We start from the raw sequence: 20,954 nt of genomic DNA on the forward strand, positions 1-20,954 counted from the left end.
GATTTTTCCCTTTCCCCCCTTTTTTCAGCAAAGTACATGTATTTTGTGTATCACATGTATGGGGGGGGGGGGGGCTTGATTTGTTTAACTCTGCTGCTACTGTTGTATCCACATTAGCGCGGTATGAAATGAGTAAAAATAGTGAAAATATTTTCAGCTTGAATTTTGTGAATCTTTCAGTGTATACTGGTGGGTAAACAATGCCTTGTACATCAAGCTACATGTGAAGAAGGCCTAACTAGTAATGAATCATGCCTTTCTCTTGCCCCCCCCCCCCACTTTCAAAATCATGCTACTGCCCAGTATATTTATAATACAATCCTACGGTGTGAAAGGGGTCTTGTAAACCTCAAGGACTTTTGGCTACTACTAAAAGCATATATACCTTTCACACATTTTTTCTTGCACTCAGTCTCAGCCCCACCCCCCCCCCCTTCCTTAAGAATCTTGCTGCTGTGCGGTATGAAGCATTTCAGCACTTACACTAACACTTATACATGTTTAACAAAGCAAAAAGCGATTTTATTTTCAGTTTGAGAATCTCAAATCCGCTCAAGTGGGAATGGGGTCCTGTAAACCTTGAGGCCTTGCATCAAAACAAAAATCATTCACACACTTTTTCTTGAGCAACTTGCCTGGCCGGGTGCCCCCTTTTCACCTTCCAAAAACCTGCTACTGCCACTGTATGATGCGCTTCAGTAGTTATGAAGAAGAAAAAAAGTTTAAATATTTTGAGATTGAGAATCTCTAGTGCGAATGAGACCTTGCACAAACCTCAAGGCCTCACGGCTAAGCAGAAATCATTCACGCTTACCTGCGCTTGATAATTCCATTTGTGAAGGACCCCCTGAGAAAGGTGCAAGTAGAGGGCCGGAGGAGGGGTCGAGAGTGGCTAGAAGCCCTCTCTCTACTCATACCTGCGGAGGGGAAGGAATCAAAATTCTCAGTAGGCCTGTCCTCATCAGCTCGAGATTGCCAAATAGCCCGCTATTTCTGATTTGCGAAATAATCCTGAAGTTACAAATCGCGTCCTCAAGACTCGACCTCAAAACTTGAAACTCGAGCTCAAGAAATTAGCTCGAGATATTATGCTCAATGTTCGTGCATATAGTGCAAGTCTTCGGGCTGGTGAAGCCGCACCAGACAAATACATGTAGCAGGATATTTTGCAAACTATAGCCCAAGATATCTTGGGATGATTATCTCAACCAAATATCCCGCTAATTGCAACTTCAGGATGATAATTTGCGATCAGGATAGTTCAAATAGCGGGATATTGGCCAATCTTGAGCTGATGAGGACAGGCCTATTTTCTCTTCAACTCTTGTCTCATCCATAGTTTAATGAAGCAAGGACTGCGTAGAGTAGGACTCAAGGCAGGGTGAGATTTTGTCTGGTCATGAATGTACCTTATGCATTATAGCAGTGGCGTAGTGTAGACATTAAAGGGGCTCTGGTTTTATGGGGGCGGGCATCTGTATCACAAGGTCGATGAAATACATGTACGAGAGAACAATGCTACTGTACATTTGAATGTGGTGAGGAAGGAGAGTGTGTGGGTGTGGGGGAGGGTGTGTCATTTCTTTTTATGTTGCTTCTCATCCCTCTTTAGTTATTCCTTTCCCTTTTTCTTCTTTCCTGCATTTTTACCATTGTATTGCCCAACCATAATAGTACATAAATGATTATAAATGTGTACATTGAGATCTGGGACCCGTTTCACAAAGCCTTATTGCAATGATAAATGACAAAAATCAGTTACAAATCTGCTGATAACCAATCAGAAGCAAGAGTTTCAATAGCTTATAACAAAAACTGTCATTTGTCAATGATGACAAGTTTTGTGAAATGGGCCCCAGATTTTATGGTCAGTTTATTGTATTTAAAGACATATATGCATTTTTTTTTTTAAATTGTAGAAATTAAGACATTTTTTTCGAAATCTTAAGTTGAATTGATTGTAAAATGGTATAATATACTATGAACTGTACATCTATTTCAAAAGGTCCTGTTGACTGTCGTTGAGTGTATCAAATATATATTGTTTTTTTTAATAATTGTAGAAATTAAGACATCTTTTTCGAAATCTTAAGTTGAATTGATTGTAAAATGGTATAATATACCATGAACTACACAATATATAATTTTTTATTACATGTATTTGAAAAGGTCTTGGTGACTGTTGTTGAATGTATCAAGTGTGTATGTTTTACTCTGCCCTTGTCAGTATTACCAGTCATTTAAACAACCCTGGATATTGCAGGCTGAACATAATTAGTTTAATCCAATCACTTTCTCATTAATTAATGGTAGTGGATCGCAGAGGTCATGAAACTGCACACAGAGCAATTGTTGATGAGCACTCCCGATACGGGACTTAAAAGGTCTGATTAAGTTAAACACTTAACCCTCCTTAAATCATAAATCAATAGAAATATTCAGATGGTAGAGGGGCATAAAGAAACCACCTAAATGCTAAATTGGGCCGGGATCAACTTAATTAATCCGGAGCGTGGATTCATCCCGGACCGCGGGCGTCCAAAGAAACGAGAGAGGCTGTTACCGGGAAAACTGAATTCTGCCGCATTCGTCAGTCACCGGTGCACGTCGGCGATGACTCACGGCTTAGTCATTCGTTGGACAACCTGCTCTCGAAATTGCTCTTTGCGTGCGGATGGGATTTCCATAGCAACTGCCGGGTGAAGATGTTTGCTTCAGAGTGCACTAAATTCATTCCGAGGCCCGGCTACTTCCATTTAGTCTGGGAGGTGCAGACCTTTTTCATTGGTTGTGCGTAAGACAGTTTCTGATCTGTAAGACTATGTAGACTGCAATGTATACTGCACACCATAGCCTCTGTACTTTAGCGGCTCCTGACACAGTCAGAGACAGAAAGAGCTAGGCTTGGTTTGAAGCTTATGGAATTATGTTTTAGTGTCCAATCAGAGTCTGTTCCTGTAGACTACTACTCCCAGGGCCTTGCGAGAGGTGTGCGAAGTTTCAGGGAGATGTTTGTCGTTTCAAAAGAGAGACTGGTATTTGGACTGTCCTCTGATAGGATCTGGAATAAAATATGTATGAATTTGTGTCATTAATATGCAACTTTTTGTGTGCAATAGACCGTAAATGGAATGTCCTTTATTGGAACGCTCGTATCAAGCCCCCTAGGCATATCATGTACATCGTATGTGAGGTCCTGTAGGTGACATTGTAAACCTTAAAGGTAACGACCAGTTTTGGAAACGCCCCACTCTCAAAAAATTAAATGGAAGCTCTTATTACCAATAATGTGAAAGAATATGTTTTGACTAACACGTGATCATACAAATTTTGCCAAGAAACCGCCTACTAATTGATATATTTGGTAAATTATTATATCTATTTGGGCCTGATAGATATAACGCACATGTCGCACACGTGTGCCTAGTCCCATATACATCTTTCTGTGTACAGTGCTTGTACATGTAACTTTACCAAGACTGGGCCAAATTTCTTATAATTTTGATGATTCCAGAACTTTGCAGTACACACCAATACTTATATGCTAGATGATCAACCTTTTCTGATCGATTCCACAACGTTTCTTTCACAATGCAATTGCATGACCATAACTGGTCTTTATCTAGTACATCCATGCCTTAACACACATGAACTCAATTTTATATGCAGCTTGTAGAACATATTTCTATTCAAATCAATGTAGAACTTATCTTTTCACCATCGTCATTTTGATCATTTTTTAATTTTCCTTTTCAACTTTTCTGCCCCTTGTGAGAATTCCCTTTCCAACAATTTTTCTTTTCTTATTTTGTATTCCACAAATTTTTGTTCACATCCTTTAGTATATAATTTCCTCTCCCCGCTCAATTAAAATCACCCTTTCTTTTCCCTTTTCTTTTGTAATTTATTATAACAGAAACTTCAATTCACCCACCCATTGTCACCATTAATATGTACTACCCATTCTCTCACGTCTCAGCCCCTTCCAAATCTCCCAGACAGGCAATATTTATGTTCAATCACTCAATCTTTCATCGCAAACATCGCTTTCAAATTGCGCTTATGGTATTCCCATCCATTTCACTCTTTTTTCCCTCCCAAAATCCCTCATTAATTTTTCATCGCCTTATCAGTGTTACCCAGCAAATGGGAGTGATTTGAAAACAAAGAGGGGGGATGATGGTGAGCTGGTGGTGCACTGGAGCTGCGTTGGAGCTGATGTTATTTTCACCTGCGACAACCCCCTAGTGCGATGTTACACCTTGGGGCGTTAAAGTTAATGTCGACTTCTGGGCATGAATTGGAGTTTAATTGACAGAAATAGTCTTTAGCATTTTGAAAATGTTTGATTATTTAGCAATTTTTATTCATGCGTATTTTGTAGTGCACTAATAATAATACTGGGAGGATTTGGAATCATCAAAATGATAAGAAATTGACAGTGACTTGCTGAAAGTCATGTGCACTGTACACAGAAATGCGTATATGGGACTACACAAACCAGTGGCGGATCCAGGGTGGAGGCACGGGGGCCCGGTCCCCCAACCCTTGCAAAAATAAGGTTTTAAAAACAGATGGTAACTACAATTTTACCTTTTTGTTTTTTGCTAAAGGAAGGAGGGGGGGGGGGGGGTTGTTCACTACCCCCTACCCCCTCCCCCTGTTGAGTAAAAATAATTTTGCTCCCCCCCCCCCCCCCCCTGCTTAATGCTAAATATTTTCTTACTCGAGCTATTGCTTGTCATATGTTACATAGGGGATTTGAATAGCCATCCCTTTTAAGGAGAAATCTTTTCCTCTGATATTCTTCCAGACTTGCAACAACAAAAAAATGAAAAAGCTCACAAATTATTGTTCACCTTTCCAGAACTAGACCTTCTCTTTATTAAAGTCGACGCTGGGTACAAACTTGTTGGGACTTGCACGAACGTCATGTATTCATAATTGAATGACCAATGATATCATACCGAGCATACCCGGCAATGTATGTTGACAGTTCATGTACGTCAAACTGTGTTGTGTCTCTATTACTCAAATTTCAACATAGACCAATACATAGATGTATACATGTGCACATAGATTGTCACCATTTGATCTTGAGGTCTCAACTTCATGTTTTGTAAGTAAATACATTTGATTTTCTCTATACAATTGGAATCTTGGGGATTTTATTGTTTATTAATCCAGTTCTAGAGCTTTATATTTAAAACTTGAAATATTTCCTGTTGTAATTAAGAAAGATGTGGACGGAAATGGAGAAGGAAAGAGTAGACGTACATGCATGAACATAGGGAGATGGAGGGAGGGAGGGAGAAGAAGAGAGAGGGGGAGAGAGAGAGAGGGGGAGAGAGAGAGAGGGGGAGAGAGAGAGAGGGGGGAGAGAGAGAGAGAGAGAGGGGAGGAGGGGGGGGGGGGGGGGGGGGAGAGATAGATAGAAGAGAGAGAGAGAGTAGGAGAGGGACAGAGTGAGAGATACCTCAGTCACATTAACAAAACTAATACTAGACTGACACTAGACCGACACCAGACCGACACCAGACGGACACCAGACCGACACCAGGTCGACACTAGACCAACACCAGACCGGTACCAGACAGACAATTACATTACCACAAATGGCCCAAAATTAGTTGGTTTGGAGTTGCATGGTGCAGTTTGACTGAGGTAAGTGAGATAGAGAGAGAGATACAGAGAGAGAGAAAGAGAGAGAGAGAGAAGCAAAAGAGCGTGAAACCAAAAAGACTGAGAGATTTATAGAGCCATACTTGTACATTGCACCATGGATGAACTGGTGAACATCTAAATTTATTGATTGCATTACATCAATGCACTACAGCTAAGAGCGTATATTGAGGGATAACGAAATCCCTCTCGTGTATTTGAGCCTGCAAATGTGCCGAGTGCATTTTTTAGACTTTCAGAAATTGAATTTGGAATAGTTGCCCCGTCCTTGCAGTTGCTTTACGGTACTCTCTCCGACTTGCTATCACGTACCCGCCCCATTGCAAACCCCATACTGTAACACAATATCTCTCTTTCATATTTGCCACCATGTGTAAAAGAAAAGTCAAAAAATTCATATGTTCATGCGTAGTTTTTTTTAAAAAGAAAACAAAAATACATTAAGAGCTTTGAGACAGTGATTGCATTCATTAGATTTGCCTTGGATTGTCCCTTTAAAATGTCAATTTTTATATTTTCGCCCATCCTCTCCCCTCATTCTCATATTCTCTTCTCTCCTATTTCTCTTGCAGTCTACAATGTACATGCTTGTAGCCCTCCTTCACATATTTTGTCTCTCTCTCTCTCTCTCTCTCTCTCTCCTCCATCTCTTTCTCTCTAGATTTTCATATAGTGTATGGTCATATTTATGCCTACATGTAATTAAAAGTATATTTCTCTGGCTCTAAAATGATCTCTAAACTGCAGCATTAAAAGAAAATGATATCTATACTCTTCTATTAGCTAGTAACAATGTACATGTATTCTTTATATCTGTTTGTTCATGTGCTTCATTTCTCTCTTTTGGTTTTTATGTCTGTCTGTCTCTGTCTCTGTCTCTCTGTCTGTCTGTCTGGCTGGCTATTTCTTCCTCTTTTTCTTCTTCCCCCCCCCCTCTCCCCCTCTCTGTGTGTGTCTCTCTCTCTATTTCTCTCTCTCTCTCTCTACTTTTCTCTCTCAGTCTGTTAGACCCGTTGCATTTGATAAACATTGGTGACTCATAGATCTTACACATGAATCCACGACTCACATACAAATGATCTGCAAGATTTTATTTGCAAATATAATCGTCCGAGCTCCACCGTAACGTCGTTCCAATCAGAAAGCAATTTTTGGAATATTGAACCTGGTGCATTTGCTTTCGACCTCTTCTGATTTGAAACAAAGCTTCATTTGATTTGATAACCCCCATCTCGAGTCGAAACCACAAATTATTTGGAAGGCTTTTAACAATTACTTCATTTGATTCCATTCATTACTCATATTTCGATCTTGTAAATATGTAAATACAACACACATATGGTATATAAACTCACAAATCAAAGCTGCAGGAATATTTTTTTGTGATCTCATCAACCAAGCCATGTACATGTACATATACAGTCTATATTGTAAATGTATTGTAAAAAATAGACTGTAAAAGTCCACTGCACACCATACAATCTGACTACGATCCATTAGGAAAGAATTTGGAATATCATTTCATATACATACAGTGTATGTCAAAGTTGTGAAACATCAATGGTCGAGGATATGAAAAGTCGCATGATTAATAACATTGAAATTTCAATCAAATTTCAAGCTAAATTGGCTCATAATCATAGTGACGTCAGAAAAGTAATGCGACTGTTTACGATCTGAAGCCCATTCTGTTTTCTTTCTAGAAGGCCTGGCATGCACTAAAATTCAGGTTGTTAGAATTCTTGTCATTATTTAGATTAGAACCTAAATCAGGAAGATGATATTTGTTTAGTTTTCCACATCTAAATAATGCAAGTGCTATTTCTTGAAAAATCGGATTGCGGCAGGATCATTTTGTGTATAGTGTGCCTAAGATGCCATGTTGGTGAAAGTCCTGTCTAATTAGAATGCAGAGTTACATGGTGCACATGCATGTATGATTGACGACCATGCCTGAGTATACTGCAGTGCATGACTCCCAGTCTAGTCGAAACCTCTGACAGACATACAGTGTATGCAATATTTCAGTGGGGGGTATCCTTGTTTTATTTGCCCCAGTATGGAGTCTTGAACATGTACAGTCTGTATACATTTTTGTATTTGTACCTTTACGAAGGGCGCAGGCAAAATTATTTGTGTCCATGAAGTATGTTCTGAAGAAATCTTCTTTCTATGCCTGACTGTGAAGCAATTAGACTTTGATTGAAATATTCTTGGTTAGAGTGTGTGTTAGAGAAGGTTAAAGCCTGTCTGCACTACTTGCGCCCTCTATATAGCCAACAATGCCTAAGTGGTGACTGTTGATCCCCCATGGTCCCTTCTTCGTATGTTAATTGAGAGCTGAGTTGATGAGATAACCATCTGTCAGTGCCCAGCAGGGAGGTCCATCCCTCCTGGCCAAACTAGTCCAGACAGGCTTAAAGCATTATTACTTGTGTTTTCTTATTCTGCATGAAAAAGCATTATTGCAATGATAATTTAAAATGCATCAAATTAATTTTATCTTTTTTTTCTGTCTTCTCTCTCTCGCGTTTAGCGATCGAGAAGATCCAGAAGGTCCGCCGGAGTCTGAAGCGGTCATCCAGGCGAGTTAAGAGCGCCCTCATGACGCGAGAGGACTCAACAATAACAGAGGTAGCCATGGAAACCGAAGACATGAACCACACCGCGCCTCTGGCCACCCTAGCAACCACCCCCATCTTGGAGGACATCATTTTTGAGAGCAGGGGGCAAAAGAAACGAGGGGGCACCTTCCCCCGCATGGCCCACTTCGACCTCCCGGAGGACACCCCTCCGGGATCGCAGAATGGGACGCTGAAGGCCAATGGGACACATCGGCCTCAGCGCCAGAACGGAAGCCTCAAGGGACCTTGGAACCGGAAGAACAGAGGTAAAGGGGTTCCTGTAGTGAAAGAGGACACTGCCAAGGTTCTGGAGATGTACCTCAAAAGGAGAAGCAAGAGTCTCAACGATGCGGTTCTCACCAGGGAATATTTTGCTCAGGAGAAGAAGAAGCGGGGGAGGTCCGCAAGGAACAATACAGTGTCGATCTGTTCGACGCTCAGTACGGACTCCACAGCCAGTGAGGCCCACGTTCAAGCCACAGTGACTGTGCAAACAACATCGGATGCAGCGGATAGGACAGTGTTTTCAAGAGCAAGCGTGACGCAGCAGAGTTTCCATGAAGCAATGAAGTGTTCGATTATGGAGGAAGGTTCAGCCATGGAGCAAAGTGCGGACGATGAACTGTCGTCATCCGATGAGCAGTCACCAAGGTCGCGTTCGGCGCCCTCTACGTTACGAATGCAAGTCAACAGAGAAAACAAGGAAGGGACGGATACGCTCAAGCTTAAAGACAAGGAGAACGGAACGGCCACTCTCACGAGAGATGGCTACAAGCGTGATAGTAAGAAGGAACCGAGACGTAAGCGTAGTTTCTTAGACAAAGCCAAAAACATCATGAGATCACCAAGTACTTCTCGTAAAATTATCAGGACACCCAGTGCTGTGCAAAGGCAAGAGGAAAACGAGAAAGAAAGACTTAGGGAAGAAAAAGAAAAGGAGAAAGAGAGACTAAGGGAGGAAAAAGAAAGGGAAAAGGAAAAACAGAGGAAAGAGAAAGAGGAAAAAGAACTGCTAGATAAGAAATTGAAGGAATATAAGGAAAGGGAAAAGGAGAAATTGAAAGAAATGGAAAGGAGGAGGAAGGAAGAAAAAGAAAGGGAAAAAGAATGGGAGAAGGAAAGGGAAAGGTTGAAGAAGGAAAGGGAGAAGAAGGAAAAGGAAGAAATGGAGAGGTCACATACGAGGCATCATGCCAGAACTGTAGTCCATTCAGAAATGAAAAAGACTGGCTTCACTGCCAGGCTCAAGGAATCCTTTAGACGGTCATCGCGAGACCGTCATCATCATAATCACCATCGCACCAAAGACCACATACCCTCCAAACCACCAGAACTCCCTCCACGACCTCCCGAACTCCAGCAACCCAAAGATGTCAAACCCAAACGATGGCCCAGCTTCCAATTCAAACGCAAGTCGCGGAAAAGCGCGTCGACACCCACAGACGAAAGCGGCACAGGCGCAACGACTCCTTCGGACACTGCCTCTATGGACTTTGAATACTTTGCATCACGTGTGGACCATACACGATCGCTCAATGATGCGGAGCGGAGGAGACTGACAATCGAAATGCGTCAAGCGAGGCGGGAAAACTCAGGAAATGCCAGTGATTCTCAGATATTGGACCGCGTCGCTGGAGCGCATCCGCCGCTCTCGGAAGCCACGTCCCACGATTCCTTCGGGTCATTCGCATCGTCGGAGGGATCAGAGAGACCGGAGAGGCCTCGAACCTTGGCGTTCAGACGGACTAGAGCTGAAAGAGCACAGAGAGGATTAAATAGTAAGTTCAGAATTAGTCAAGCATTTCCGAAGAATAAGTGCTGTACTCAAGCAGTCAAATCTATGATATGTCATCTATTGAGAGCCAGAGGGGTGTTGATGTAGATGCAACTCAACTTTTATTAGTTAAAACCAAGGATGAGATTCCTGCGCCGATCTGCGGAACAAAAAATGGAAATCTGACCAATGTTATAGAGTCTCTTTAAGCAAGATAACAAATATTTCTCAAATCAAGATTTTTTAAATGCAAGGAAAACGTGCTCTTTTACGTAAATATATTCTAAAATTGTCTGCAAAAAGTGTAGCAAAAACAGATGATAAACAATGATGACTATATCTCCCTCTAATTTTTGACAAATTTTAGATAACAGTTGTTTCCTCATCAGGCTCTTGTGAAAGGAAATAACTATTATTATTCTTGTTCTCATGATCATCATAGATGTGATCAGACTAGATAGCACCACGCCAGGTCACGTTAGGAGAGACGTGGATACTTCCTTCCCCGTGCTCCCGGCAGCGTTGCTGGCGGACGACCTTGTGAGGGACGGAGGAACCGACAGAGGAGCTAACGGAGGTGGAGAAGGAGCAGACCGAAACGTGACAGACTCGTGGACGGAGAGCGGAGGTTAGTACGGCGTAAAATCTTGAGCAACAACGACCAATGACGATGAGAGATGATGCAGGAGCATTGAGTTGTCTTGAACAGTTTTCCATAGCATGTTCAAACACAAGTGCCAATTAAACCCTAGTACCTAATAGTGCCCAAAACTACCTGCATCTTTATCTTTTTATCAAACATGTAGCTTCGTTTTTGATAATTCATCTCCAATAAGAATGTTATTCTATAATATCTTATTTCAAAATGAATGATGATGAAAGACCCCCCTCCCCCCAAAAAAAGAAAAGAAAGGAAACCCTTTGAATTTGATTTAGAATTGATAAGATCTTTTCTTTTGCTAAATATATCACTCATTGCAGATGTAGTATCGAACGCCGGTCTGCCCGTAGAGTATAAAACACGCTTGCTTTACATTATCATTTATCACCTGACGAGGTGCTGCAGCGGTGCTCGAAACGTCGTAATCTTTTAGATCCCTTGTTGACCATACATTGCGAGACAAACAAATATCACTAGCGACATTATTTTCAATATTTTTTCTTTTCTTTGCTATTTGTAGATGGCAGTGACATTCCATTCGAGCAACGTAACCAAGCTGAGCGGGAGGAATACTTCAAGCGTATCGCCGACAGGCTTGCCATGATTGGAGATCAAGCGTTGGAGGACTACGAGTTCAACGACGGTGCCGCTGGCGCCGCCAGAACGCAGCAGAGACCGGTACAGAGCACATGCACCGCAGAAACCTACGCTTCATGTTCGGTGTCTGTGGGAGCTACAGCGGCACCGGGTATCAGTCATAGTAAGTATATTTTATGTACGACTACAATCGTATCAGTGTTCAATGTAAACATTTATCACTAAAATTTGGTGAATTCTATAGACAAAGACTTTCACAAAGACTAAGATCGACTTTAAGTTGGAATTAACTATGGCAGGCCGTTCATGCCACTGGTTGCTCTCACCATTGGTCTCTCAATTATGATCTTTAGATAATATCTTTATCTTCAATAATGAATTATCAACAAATGTAAATTCTGTAGATTTGTGACCATGATTTGTACCTCCCTTGAGAGACCACTGCCAGCAAATGGTGAAAGCAAACAGTGGCATGAACGGTCTGCCATAGTTAAGTCCAACTTAAAGTTGTTCTTAGTCTTTGTGAAACCCCACCCCCCCCCCCCCCCAGGACCTGATTTTTGGTGTGGTAAGGCTAAGTATACTTTTGATTCAGAGCCTTAGATGCATTGATGCATGAATAGAAAGAAGAGATATGATTTATAAACACCTTGTCCAATCTTGTTGCAAAGATGGAAGGAAAAGAAGCATTGGACTTCTTAAATGCTCAAGATCTTTAAGAGTTGAAATTTTCTATTTCCCCACAAATTAGTTATTTGCAATTATTTTGACGTAGTGTCTATTCATGTTAATTCCTTTCAGATACAGGATATTTTATGTTGACAAACTTACCATGAAGTCAATACAACTGTTGACAATTTGAAGAAGAAAGCCTGATCAAATTAGCCGGTATATTCCTGCTCGATCAACTACTCATCGTTCTCTTCTCTTTGCTCGTAGATCATGCAGCTGAGTATATGGAGATAGGCCAACGGATACAGACCGATGTAGATGGTATGCAGCTGGTAAGAAAATAGTATTGATCACATTTACCCGGGAAAAAGCGATTTACCTCTGGAAAGCTCCAAATTAGCTCTTGAAATCTCCGAAAGGAATTTCCCATTTTCTGTGGATAGCAAAACAAAATAGATGAATACAAAAAATGTAGCATCGAGGGAGGGAGGGAGGGAGGGAGGGAGGGAGGGAGAGCCCACATTAATATGACAGCTCAGCTGGTAGAGCAGTGGTCTCGTAATTTGGTGACCTGGGTTCGAAACCAAGGCGATGCGCTAGTGCCCTTTGGTAAGGCATTTATCCTCATTACCAGGTCTCTCAGAGAGGACCTACATCCATCGACCGTGTGGTTGCTTACTAACAAGCATTTATGCTTTCTTAGCAGTCAGGTAAAATAACCACCACCACCACATTAAACAATACTCTAGATTGCAGAAGTAAACTTCATGATGATATTAATTTTTGATTGATGATTATGAAATAAAAGAAATGATCGGGACCTTTAAGAGATAAAATCAGATAAAATACCATCATACATGTCATGATCTGTCATTGTTCATTATGATAATGAGGATGGATGATATATATAGAATCAGGAAAGATAGCCATCGCTACAATAAATGATGAATGAAAGAAAACACATTGCTGAACTACTTGGCACACAATATTCAATACCCCCTGACATCCATAGCTTGAAGAAAGAATACTCCAGTTTCTAAGATGAGGTGTTATTAATAGTTACCTTCCTACATTACATGTAATTTGATATCACTACTTCCTGACCTATTTTTGCCGTGCAAAGTGACCATCTACCTTGGAGGCAGTAGGAACCACTTTTTTCAGTTTTATTATCGTAGAAGATGAAGCCTTTAGGCAATGGACTTGTTTTTTTATAGACATACTGAGTGTCTCTAGTCTCCAAACCAGACAGCTAATATTTTAATTGATCAAGGATTATATCCTGTACATGTACATGATGTCCCGATGGTAATGTACACTATTTGTACAAACGTACAGAATTAACAATAATTTAATTAAGTATTTCTCGAGTGATTCTCATTAAAACCTCCTCATGAATATAATGTTCATGTTCATATCATAAGAACTTGTCAGAAATCTTTTTTTTGTGTGTGTGTGTGTGTGTGTGACATTTTCAATGGCAAAATGCCCATTATGTCCTGTAAAGTATCCTACACGCATATCACATCGGCAATTTGGGTATGTTCATTTGTTCATCGAACACACCAGTCATGACGAAATCATGCATATTCAAGCAAAGATCCAGAAAAAAATTCTTCCTGTATGTAGGAACTGTAAGAGGCATTGATCCATGCCTTTTTTTAGAATATAATTTTTGTCAGTAAAATACAACTTTTGAGATTAAAAGAATACAGCTTTTGAACTCCAGAGGATGGCAGGTCTGCCAAAGCTCTTTTATAGAAAATGTTCTCATGTAAAATTGTCTGTTTTTATCCACCCCCCCCCCCCCCCTCCTGTTGCTACAGAGACGTAGAAGCCAAGCCTACTTCCCCGCCAGCATGGTCATGGGAGTCATCGTGAACGACACCTACCAGTCGTTCTGCAGCGCCATGCAATCCATCGTCGGCCAGGACGTTGGGATGGAGCAGCTCGCCATCGTCTTCAAGTTCACCAAGGTCGCCGTCAGGGCCGCCAACTCCATGGGGAAGCATGCTAGCAGCATCAAGGATAACAGTGTCCGGTTCATCAGCGATCGTTTCGCCGGCTGGCTGGACAGCCAAGGAGGATGGGTAGGTCAAGGGGTCATAACCCTTTTTTATCGCAAAACATCGGGAACTTGACTTTGTAGCCTACTTCCTAAGTCACAGTGCCAAACTGACTTCAAATGAACTTCATGAAGGATTGCAAATTGAAAAAAGAAAAGAAAAGAGAGCTGGCAATGCATGTGCAAACATTAGCCTGTGTTTGTCTAATAGTTATCATGAAAACAGCAACCCGCCAAAATATCTTTCTTATAGCATCAGCAAAAATATTGGCTTTTACGGTATTTCAATATCGTCATATAATAACAGGTGTATCATCTGACTTCACAGTAGTTTTGGTAATTAGTGACACCCAATACACTTTTCTGTGCCTTTAAATCAAAGCAGATAAAAGTTTGCAACTTTGGCATGGTGAAATGAAATGCAGTGGCCACCTCAAGGATCAGAGTTCCAACCTGTCCCACTCCTTGCAGTATAGCGTCTGTCTGGAGCCAGACTCTGAATGAATTTCTCCTAACAATCTTCAAACAAGCTACTTGTGTGTCAAAATGTCCCATCTTGTTTCATGTGCTCTCTGTAACTTTGCATTTTATAACAGCCGAAGGTTGAAGAGCAGAACAAGACTCCAGAAACAGATGTTTGAAACAATGTCTCCTGGTAAAAAAAAAAAAAAATATATACAGATTTTCTCTTGCTGCCAGTTTGACAGCTTTCCTTTGTAGTCATCTGGCTTCTGGTTCTACTACTACTAACCATGGGTGTCAATTCACTTATGTGTCCAGGGGCCCGTTTCACAAAACTTGTCATCAGTGACAAATGACAGTATTTGTTATAAGCTACTGAAATCCTTGCTTCTGGGCAGATTTGTCACTAATTTTTGTCATTTATCATTGAAAAAAGGCTTTGTGAAACACCCCCCCCCCCCCAGGTGGGGGTGGGGGGGGGGGGAGGGCTGGTATGCCTTCTTATCCAACTTCTTATACATGATCCCAAACAGTGTTTAAGTTCGCATGTACACAGTGCTTCCTTCAGCACTGTTTTACCTTAATACAAATTGGTGTTATTTTTACAAACTGGTAATTAATACTTACTAAATGCAATTTTGAATACCGTAGGCCCAAGGAACTCTTTTTAGATAGCAATAATAACAGCTGCCTATATATCGTTAACATATCCATCTTAGGGGATGCTTTAGGTGTGTACAGAGTAGTATTATTTCCATGGCTATAGCTCGGTTGCCCTAACATGGTGAAGGCTTTCACAGAATAACAACCTACCAGGTACCCTTTTCTCCACCTGGGTGGAGAGTGGCAAATTCAGAGTAATGTCTTGGCAAAGGACATCAGTGCTGCAATGGGACTCGAACCGCTAACCACCTAATCCACAGTCTGTTGGAATATCCTTTAGACCATTTAAAGCCCCACTGCACTACTTATAGCTACTTGCACCCTCTATACAGCCAACAATACCTAAGCGGTACCCGTTGATCCCCCATGATGCCCTTTTTCTTAATATGTTAATTGAGAGCTGATTTGATGAGATTACCACCTGCCAGTGACCTTGCAGGGAGGTCTAATACCTCCATGCCAAACTAGTGCAGAGGGGCTTTAAAACGTATGATATGGATTTATAAAAGGTGCTGTTGGAGGAGATCTGATATACCCCCCCCCCCCCTTTTGAGGATTGACACCCATATTAAGCATGCTACTAACTTTCACCCTCTAGAGTTCTGTGACGTGTGCACAGCAATGATTTCATGAATTAACTGGACATTAATAGGGGGATCCCCCAACTCATAGATACATTTACGTTTACATCCATCATAATTATGTACATAGCCTTTCATAAATAGACTCATCTTTTAACTCACCCATTCCTAGAAATATATTCAATTTATTCATGCTATCTTTGTTGTTCGGCCATACATGCAAGTGATACTTCTGTAGGGACAAGATGCATGCTCTCCTTGGTGTTTTTAGACCAAATGATATACATCGCGGCTACCATATGAGATCTACTGTAGATCGGCTGTAGCTGAGCCGCCATAATAAGGCGCTAAAACATTCAAGGAATTTTCTTCCCAACGGATACCCATTTACGAGTGCACAACTCTGCAAGTTTGCACACAGATCAGTTTGTGGTGGCACAATTTTTTTTCAGTTTGTTTTCTTGGCCTCCATTTTCCAGAACAGGCACATTTGATACATGGTGTGTGTTTACACCTACTTTGCACACATTTCAATGTCAAACGGGACTACAGGTACTTTCCACTTAGTCCAGATTAGAATTATCCCGACAAAGTCATTGGCCGACTTCAAGAACTTGGTGAAAATGTATTTTTCTGTGGTCCGTCAATCTTGATGTTGTCTGAGATTCTAACTCCCTGTCTGTATTGCCTTTGATATAATTTTTTTGTTAGCTAGTTCTTTTGCAGAAGGGTGTACAAAACATTGAGTAACATTTGCACTCCTCGCGAAATATAATGCAGATCTGCTATACAAAATCATTACAGATTTATGGGTACATTTTTGCCACTTTGTCGTTCTATAAACAAACTAGAACAATACAATTAAAGCCCCACTGCACTACTTGTAGCTACTTGCTCCCTCTATATAAAAAACAATGTCTTAGCGGTGCCCGTTGGTCCCCCATAATCCTCTTTTTCTTATGTTAATTGAGAGCTGATTTGATGAGATAACCACCTGTCAGTGACCATGCTGGGAGGTCTAATCCCTCCTGGTCAAACTAGTGCAGACTGGCTTTAAAACTGCTTCTACATAATGTACATGATATTAATGTGCTGTTTTTCTTCTCTTTTTTTGCTTTGCTCTACAGGGCTCTGTTGTTACGAGCGATGATTCCGATTCGCTGCACGAAGAATCAGAGATAGACTGAAGGCCAGACATGAAAAGAAGATCACAAGAAGGAGAGGAAAGAAAAGGAAGAAGGAGAAAGAAGGAAGAGCAAAGGTTGTAATGCATACAGTATTGAATGCTGCAAGATTCAACTCATCAGCGTACATATACATTCCCAAGCTGCGACAAGCAAATGGTGGCGCTTTCCTGATACAGCGACAGTTTCTGTGTGTGTCATCCACTGCCTCTGCTATGAGCAATGAGGGCAGCAGACCCAAACTCAGATTCAGCTTGGTACCCCCTTGTAAACTTTTAATCTGTTCTTGAGCTGTTTTTATTCTTCTGATTAATCATACAAAATTATTAAAAGATTGAGTACACTACACAGGGAAGGGTAACAATACTAATCATAAAGTAATCATTTGTTGGTATAGGAAAAATAAAATAGTTCTCTGTTTGAAGTCCATTGCATCATTTAATTTTCTTTTAGGGAATACCAAAACTAAATGAATATACACTGTATAAGAGGTTGTTAAAAACCTACATATGATCTCATATATTTTTCACCTCTCATTTGCTTTACATTAATTAATTGTTTAAGAAGACCTTTTATATTAGGGTAGATTGGTATTATCAGTGTTGTACCATTAATAGATCTGACAAATTACTTTATGGACCTTTCAAAATTGTACATGGTTTCTTTCAAATGAAAAAAAAAAATGTTGTTTCTTAAGACTTCTGTGGCAGTCTTTAATCATGGACCTACGCTTTAATGAAGTATGTTTGATGCTGTATTTAATAAATGAGATACATATGTAGAGATGAATAGAAAATTACTGATTGTACACAAATGCTATTGTTTTAAATAGTAAACACATATCACTGTTTTAATGTGAAACCAATAAACCCATCAATTACCATCCCTTAGTCTCTTTACCTCTCCCACCCTCTCAAACTCTGTTACATTTTAACTAAGTGCTGTCTTAATACTGCACCACTGTGCTAGGTTTTTATATTTATTTTGTATTTCTGAATTTTGTACTTCAAATCATCATTTCATCATTTAAGAAGGCCTTTTGAATGAATGCCTCTAAGGTAACAGCTATGCTGCATATTATTACGAGTGAAAGGGTTGTCTTTTCATTTCATGGCCTTGTATTTTCATTTTTATAACTTCTTTGTTTTTAAAGTTTTTAGGCTATTGGTCAGGTAATGAAAAAAGAGAGAGCATTTTGGTTGGTTTTGTTCAAGTTCTGTAGCCTGACACTATCTAGAGGTTTTCATTCTTACTGTAGGAAAAGGAACTGGAATGGGCTTCGAATTCAGTGAACATTCGAGAGCAGTCACAAATTCATTTTTTATCTTCTTTTTTTTTAAACCTTGTTCGAAGTCTAAGAACGTTACATTCAAGCCCGTCGAGTAATGAATCCATGCAATGTAACGATTTCTGCATTAACTTGGTTAATCGTTTGCATTTTATTGACTTTGAAAGATATTTCTCGACAATTCTGGTAATTGTTGGGTAATCTTGACATTCACCTGGCATTGTTCTCTGTGAGAATTCCAGTTCAACTGGAAATTGCATCGTAAATCATTCTCATGATGAACTTATATAAATTGTTTGCAAATGATTTGATGACATTTGTCTTTCTTTTATGTGTAATACTTAAAGATTGTGTCTGTTTTTTGCATTGAAAGTGATAGACCATCACTGTTGATGTTTTAAAAAAGGTTTACAAGATTGCATGAGGCATTTTATGTATGTTCTAGGTCATTCCACTTTTAATACATAATATTGATTATAAACACAGCTGCAACTATTTTTCGAAAAATCAACCGAAGGCAATTTGAATGGCCTTGTACGTCACCTTTGGATACAGTGAAACCTGTCTATAGCGACCGCCCAAGGGAAACACAAAATGTGGTCTTTGAGAACAGGTTCCTTTAGTACATGTTTCAATGAGAAACCAGTTTCAAGGGAAACAAAAACGGTGGTCTTTGTAGACAGGTGGTCACTAAAGCAGGTTTGACTGTATATGCGAAAATTACAATGCCGGCATTATACATAAACTGAATATGAGTTCTATGGGACGTACATGTACAATGAATAGGGTATTGAAATTGCCATCGAGTTGATGTTTCAAAAGTAGTTGCGATCGTGTAAATTGTTTGAAGAAAATGAAGGAAAGAAAAGATGTGATAAAAATAGTGAGTAGATCCCATTTGGACAAACTGCAATGGATTTGGACGTGTGTGAATTCTGTGTAATAACATATTGCTATACTTGGCTATGTAGTGTATGTTTAACTTAGTTTCTATTTCTTTTTACCTCAGAATTTGTTAAGAACTGTAGGCTGAGTACGACGGTCTTTTCGCATGAATAAGTTAAGCAAGCAGTGTATTGTGCATTGCATTATTTGTGCTATGTAAAAGTATGTGATTGAAAATCACCTTGCAAAATTGTTAAATCTTTATTTAATCTACTCAAATAATTTTGCGCAATAGTTTGATCCATCAGCATTTGAGTATTACTTTATTTCTGTTTGTTCTTTATTCTTGTGTAACATCTGATATCAATCCTGTCTCATTTTCAAAAGAATTTATTAGTAATTTTTGTATTTTTTTCAAGTTTTTTAAATATTATTAATTAATATTCATATTTTTTATTCAATTCAACTGAATATTCTGTATTTCGCTTTCCAGTCGATATATATATCGTCTCCTATGTGATATGGAATTTCAGGGAAAATTAATATTTACAAATCTTAAATATAAATCTTCATTTCTCTTGAAGGTGCAGATACACATACGTGTATTAGAATTTATATTCAATTTCTGTTTATTTCAAGTCTATCAAAGCAGCAAACCTCAGCACATTTTTTTGATCATCTCACTCTTAAATAGCAGCATTTCATTGTCTTATTTTTTGAGATTGAGAAATTTAACTTATTCACTTAGATGTACTCAAAACAGTATTCACATTTATCACTTTGGTATTCAACAAGTCTTGCAAATGAAATATTTGCTGTAACTAGGATAGAAAAAAAAAGAGAAAAGTTAGAAATTCTTTACCACATGTAGATCTAAGGTCACTGTGTTCATGTAAAAGGGGTGGAAGCATACTGTATTCGAACATACTTTACTGTTTTAGAGGATTTTTGGGGTGAAAATTAACCTCTACATATTACAAATTAGTACTTTATGAACAGTCACTCATTGTTTTTCACTGGATAATTATCACTTATTTCTGAAATATATGCAATCAGTCGTTTTTTCATTCATTGAAGTAATCTACCAAGTAGGCAATTTCAGTCAGGAGGTTCTTCTATTGCATTTAAATGACTTTTATTTGGCTTTGTGTCGTACATTTTTAAAAAAAATGACATACATTGAAACTAGGGATGTTATAACATTTGATATTGAAAGATATATTTGCTAGGTTTTATTCTTTTTCACCTTTAGTTAAATGATAATGGTAAAAATGGTAAAAGGAATTAACTTATTTCCTCTCAGGAATGGATACATTTCTCATTAAAATACATATATACTTCCTTAATAGAGAGATCACTGGTAGCTGCCACTTTCTTTGATACTGTTTGTTGTTTTTATCATTACTTCAGGTAGTACTAAATTTCTTTGACTTTGGCAAGTTATAATCACAATCAAGCCAAAACAGTTTTTTAAAACTTTGTTTGACTTTTAGTTTAGTTACTATATTTACGGCAAAGCTCTTGTTAACAGTACGTTGCCCTCTTGAAATCCCTCTCCTTGTCTTTGCTTCGATGCGCTCTCTCTTTCTCTCTCTCTTTTTGTCTCGTTCTTTCTCTCTCTCTCTCACTTTCTCTCTTTCTCGTCTTCATATTCTCCTGGCACGTCTACACATGACACAGTAAATCGCATCAGGTGAACAAACCTTTAAACATATCAATGTGTTTGCATTCATATTGTCATTAACAAATAATGTCACATTTGACACATGTCCGGTTATTGCTTTAACTCAATTATGTTTTCCTTTTTTAATTCATT

At 39.4% G+C, this 20,954-nt stretch overlaps 1 protein-coding gene across 5 annotated transcripts in view; it reads left to right on the forward strand.

Annotated features, from left to right (window-relative positions):
• The window catches only part of LOC585734 (SAFB-like transcription modulator), a 63,506-nt gene extending 43,544 nt beyond the window's left edge, over positions 1-19,962 (forward strand). For 4 of the 5 annotated variants that reach the window (XM_030988592.1, XM_030988593.1, XM_030988590.1 and 1 more), the window contains 6 exons: positions 8,219-10,084; positions 10,523-10,708; positions 11,262-11,501; positions 12,278-12,342; positions 13,837-14,100; positions 16,909-19,962. In XM_030988592.1, coding sequence (XP_030844452.1) covers positions 8,287-10,084; positions 10,523-10,708; positions 11,262-11,501; positions 12,278-12,342; positions 13,837-14,100; positions 16,909-16,968 — 2,613 coding nt within the window. In that variant the 5' untranslated portion in view covers positions 8,219-8,286 and the 3' untranslated portion in view covers positions 16,969-19,962. Of the gene's footprint in view, positions 1-8,218; positions 10,085-10,522; positions 10,709-11,261; positions 11,502-12,277; positions 12,343-13,836; positions 14,101-14,671; positions 14,731-16,908 lie in introns of all 5 variants that reach the window. The other variant, XM_003730739.3, reaches the window with a different exon arrangement.
• Positions 19,963-20,954: the final 992 nt, after the last annotated feature.

Source organism: Strongylocentrotus purpuratus, unplaced genomic scaffold (assembly GCF_000002235.5).
Source record: "Strongylocentrotus purpuratus isolate Spur 01 unplaced genomic scaffold, Spur_5.0 spur5_scaffold_17, whole genome shotgun sequence".
NCBI classification, from domain to species: domain Eukaryota; kingdom Metazoa; phylum Echinodermata; class Echinoidea; order Camarodonta; family Strongylocentrotidae; genus Strongylocentrotus; species Strongylocentrotus purpuratus.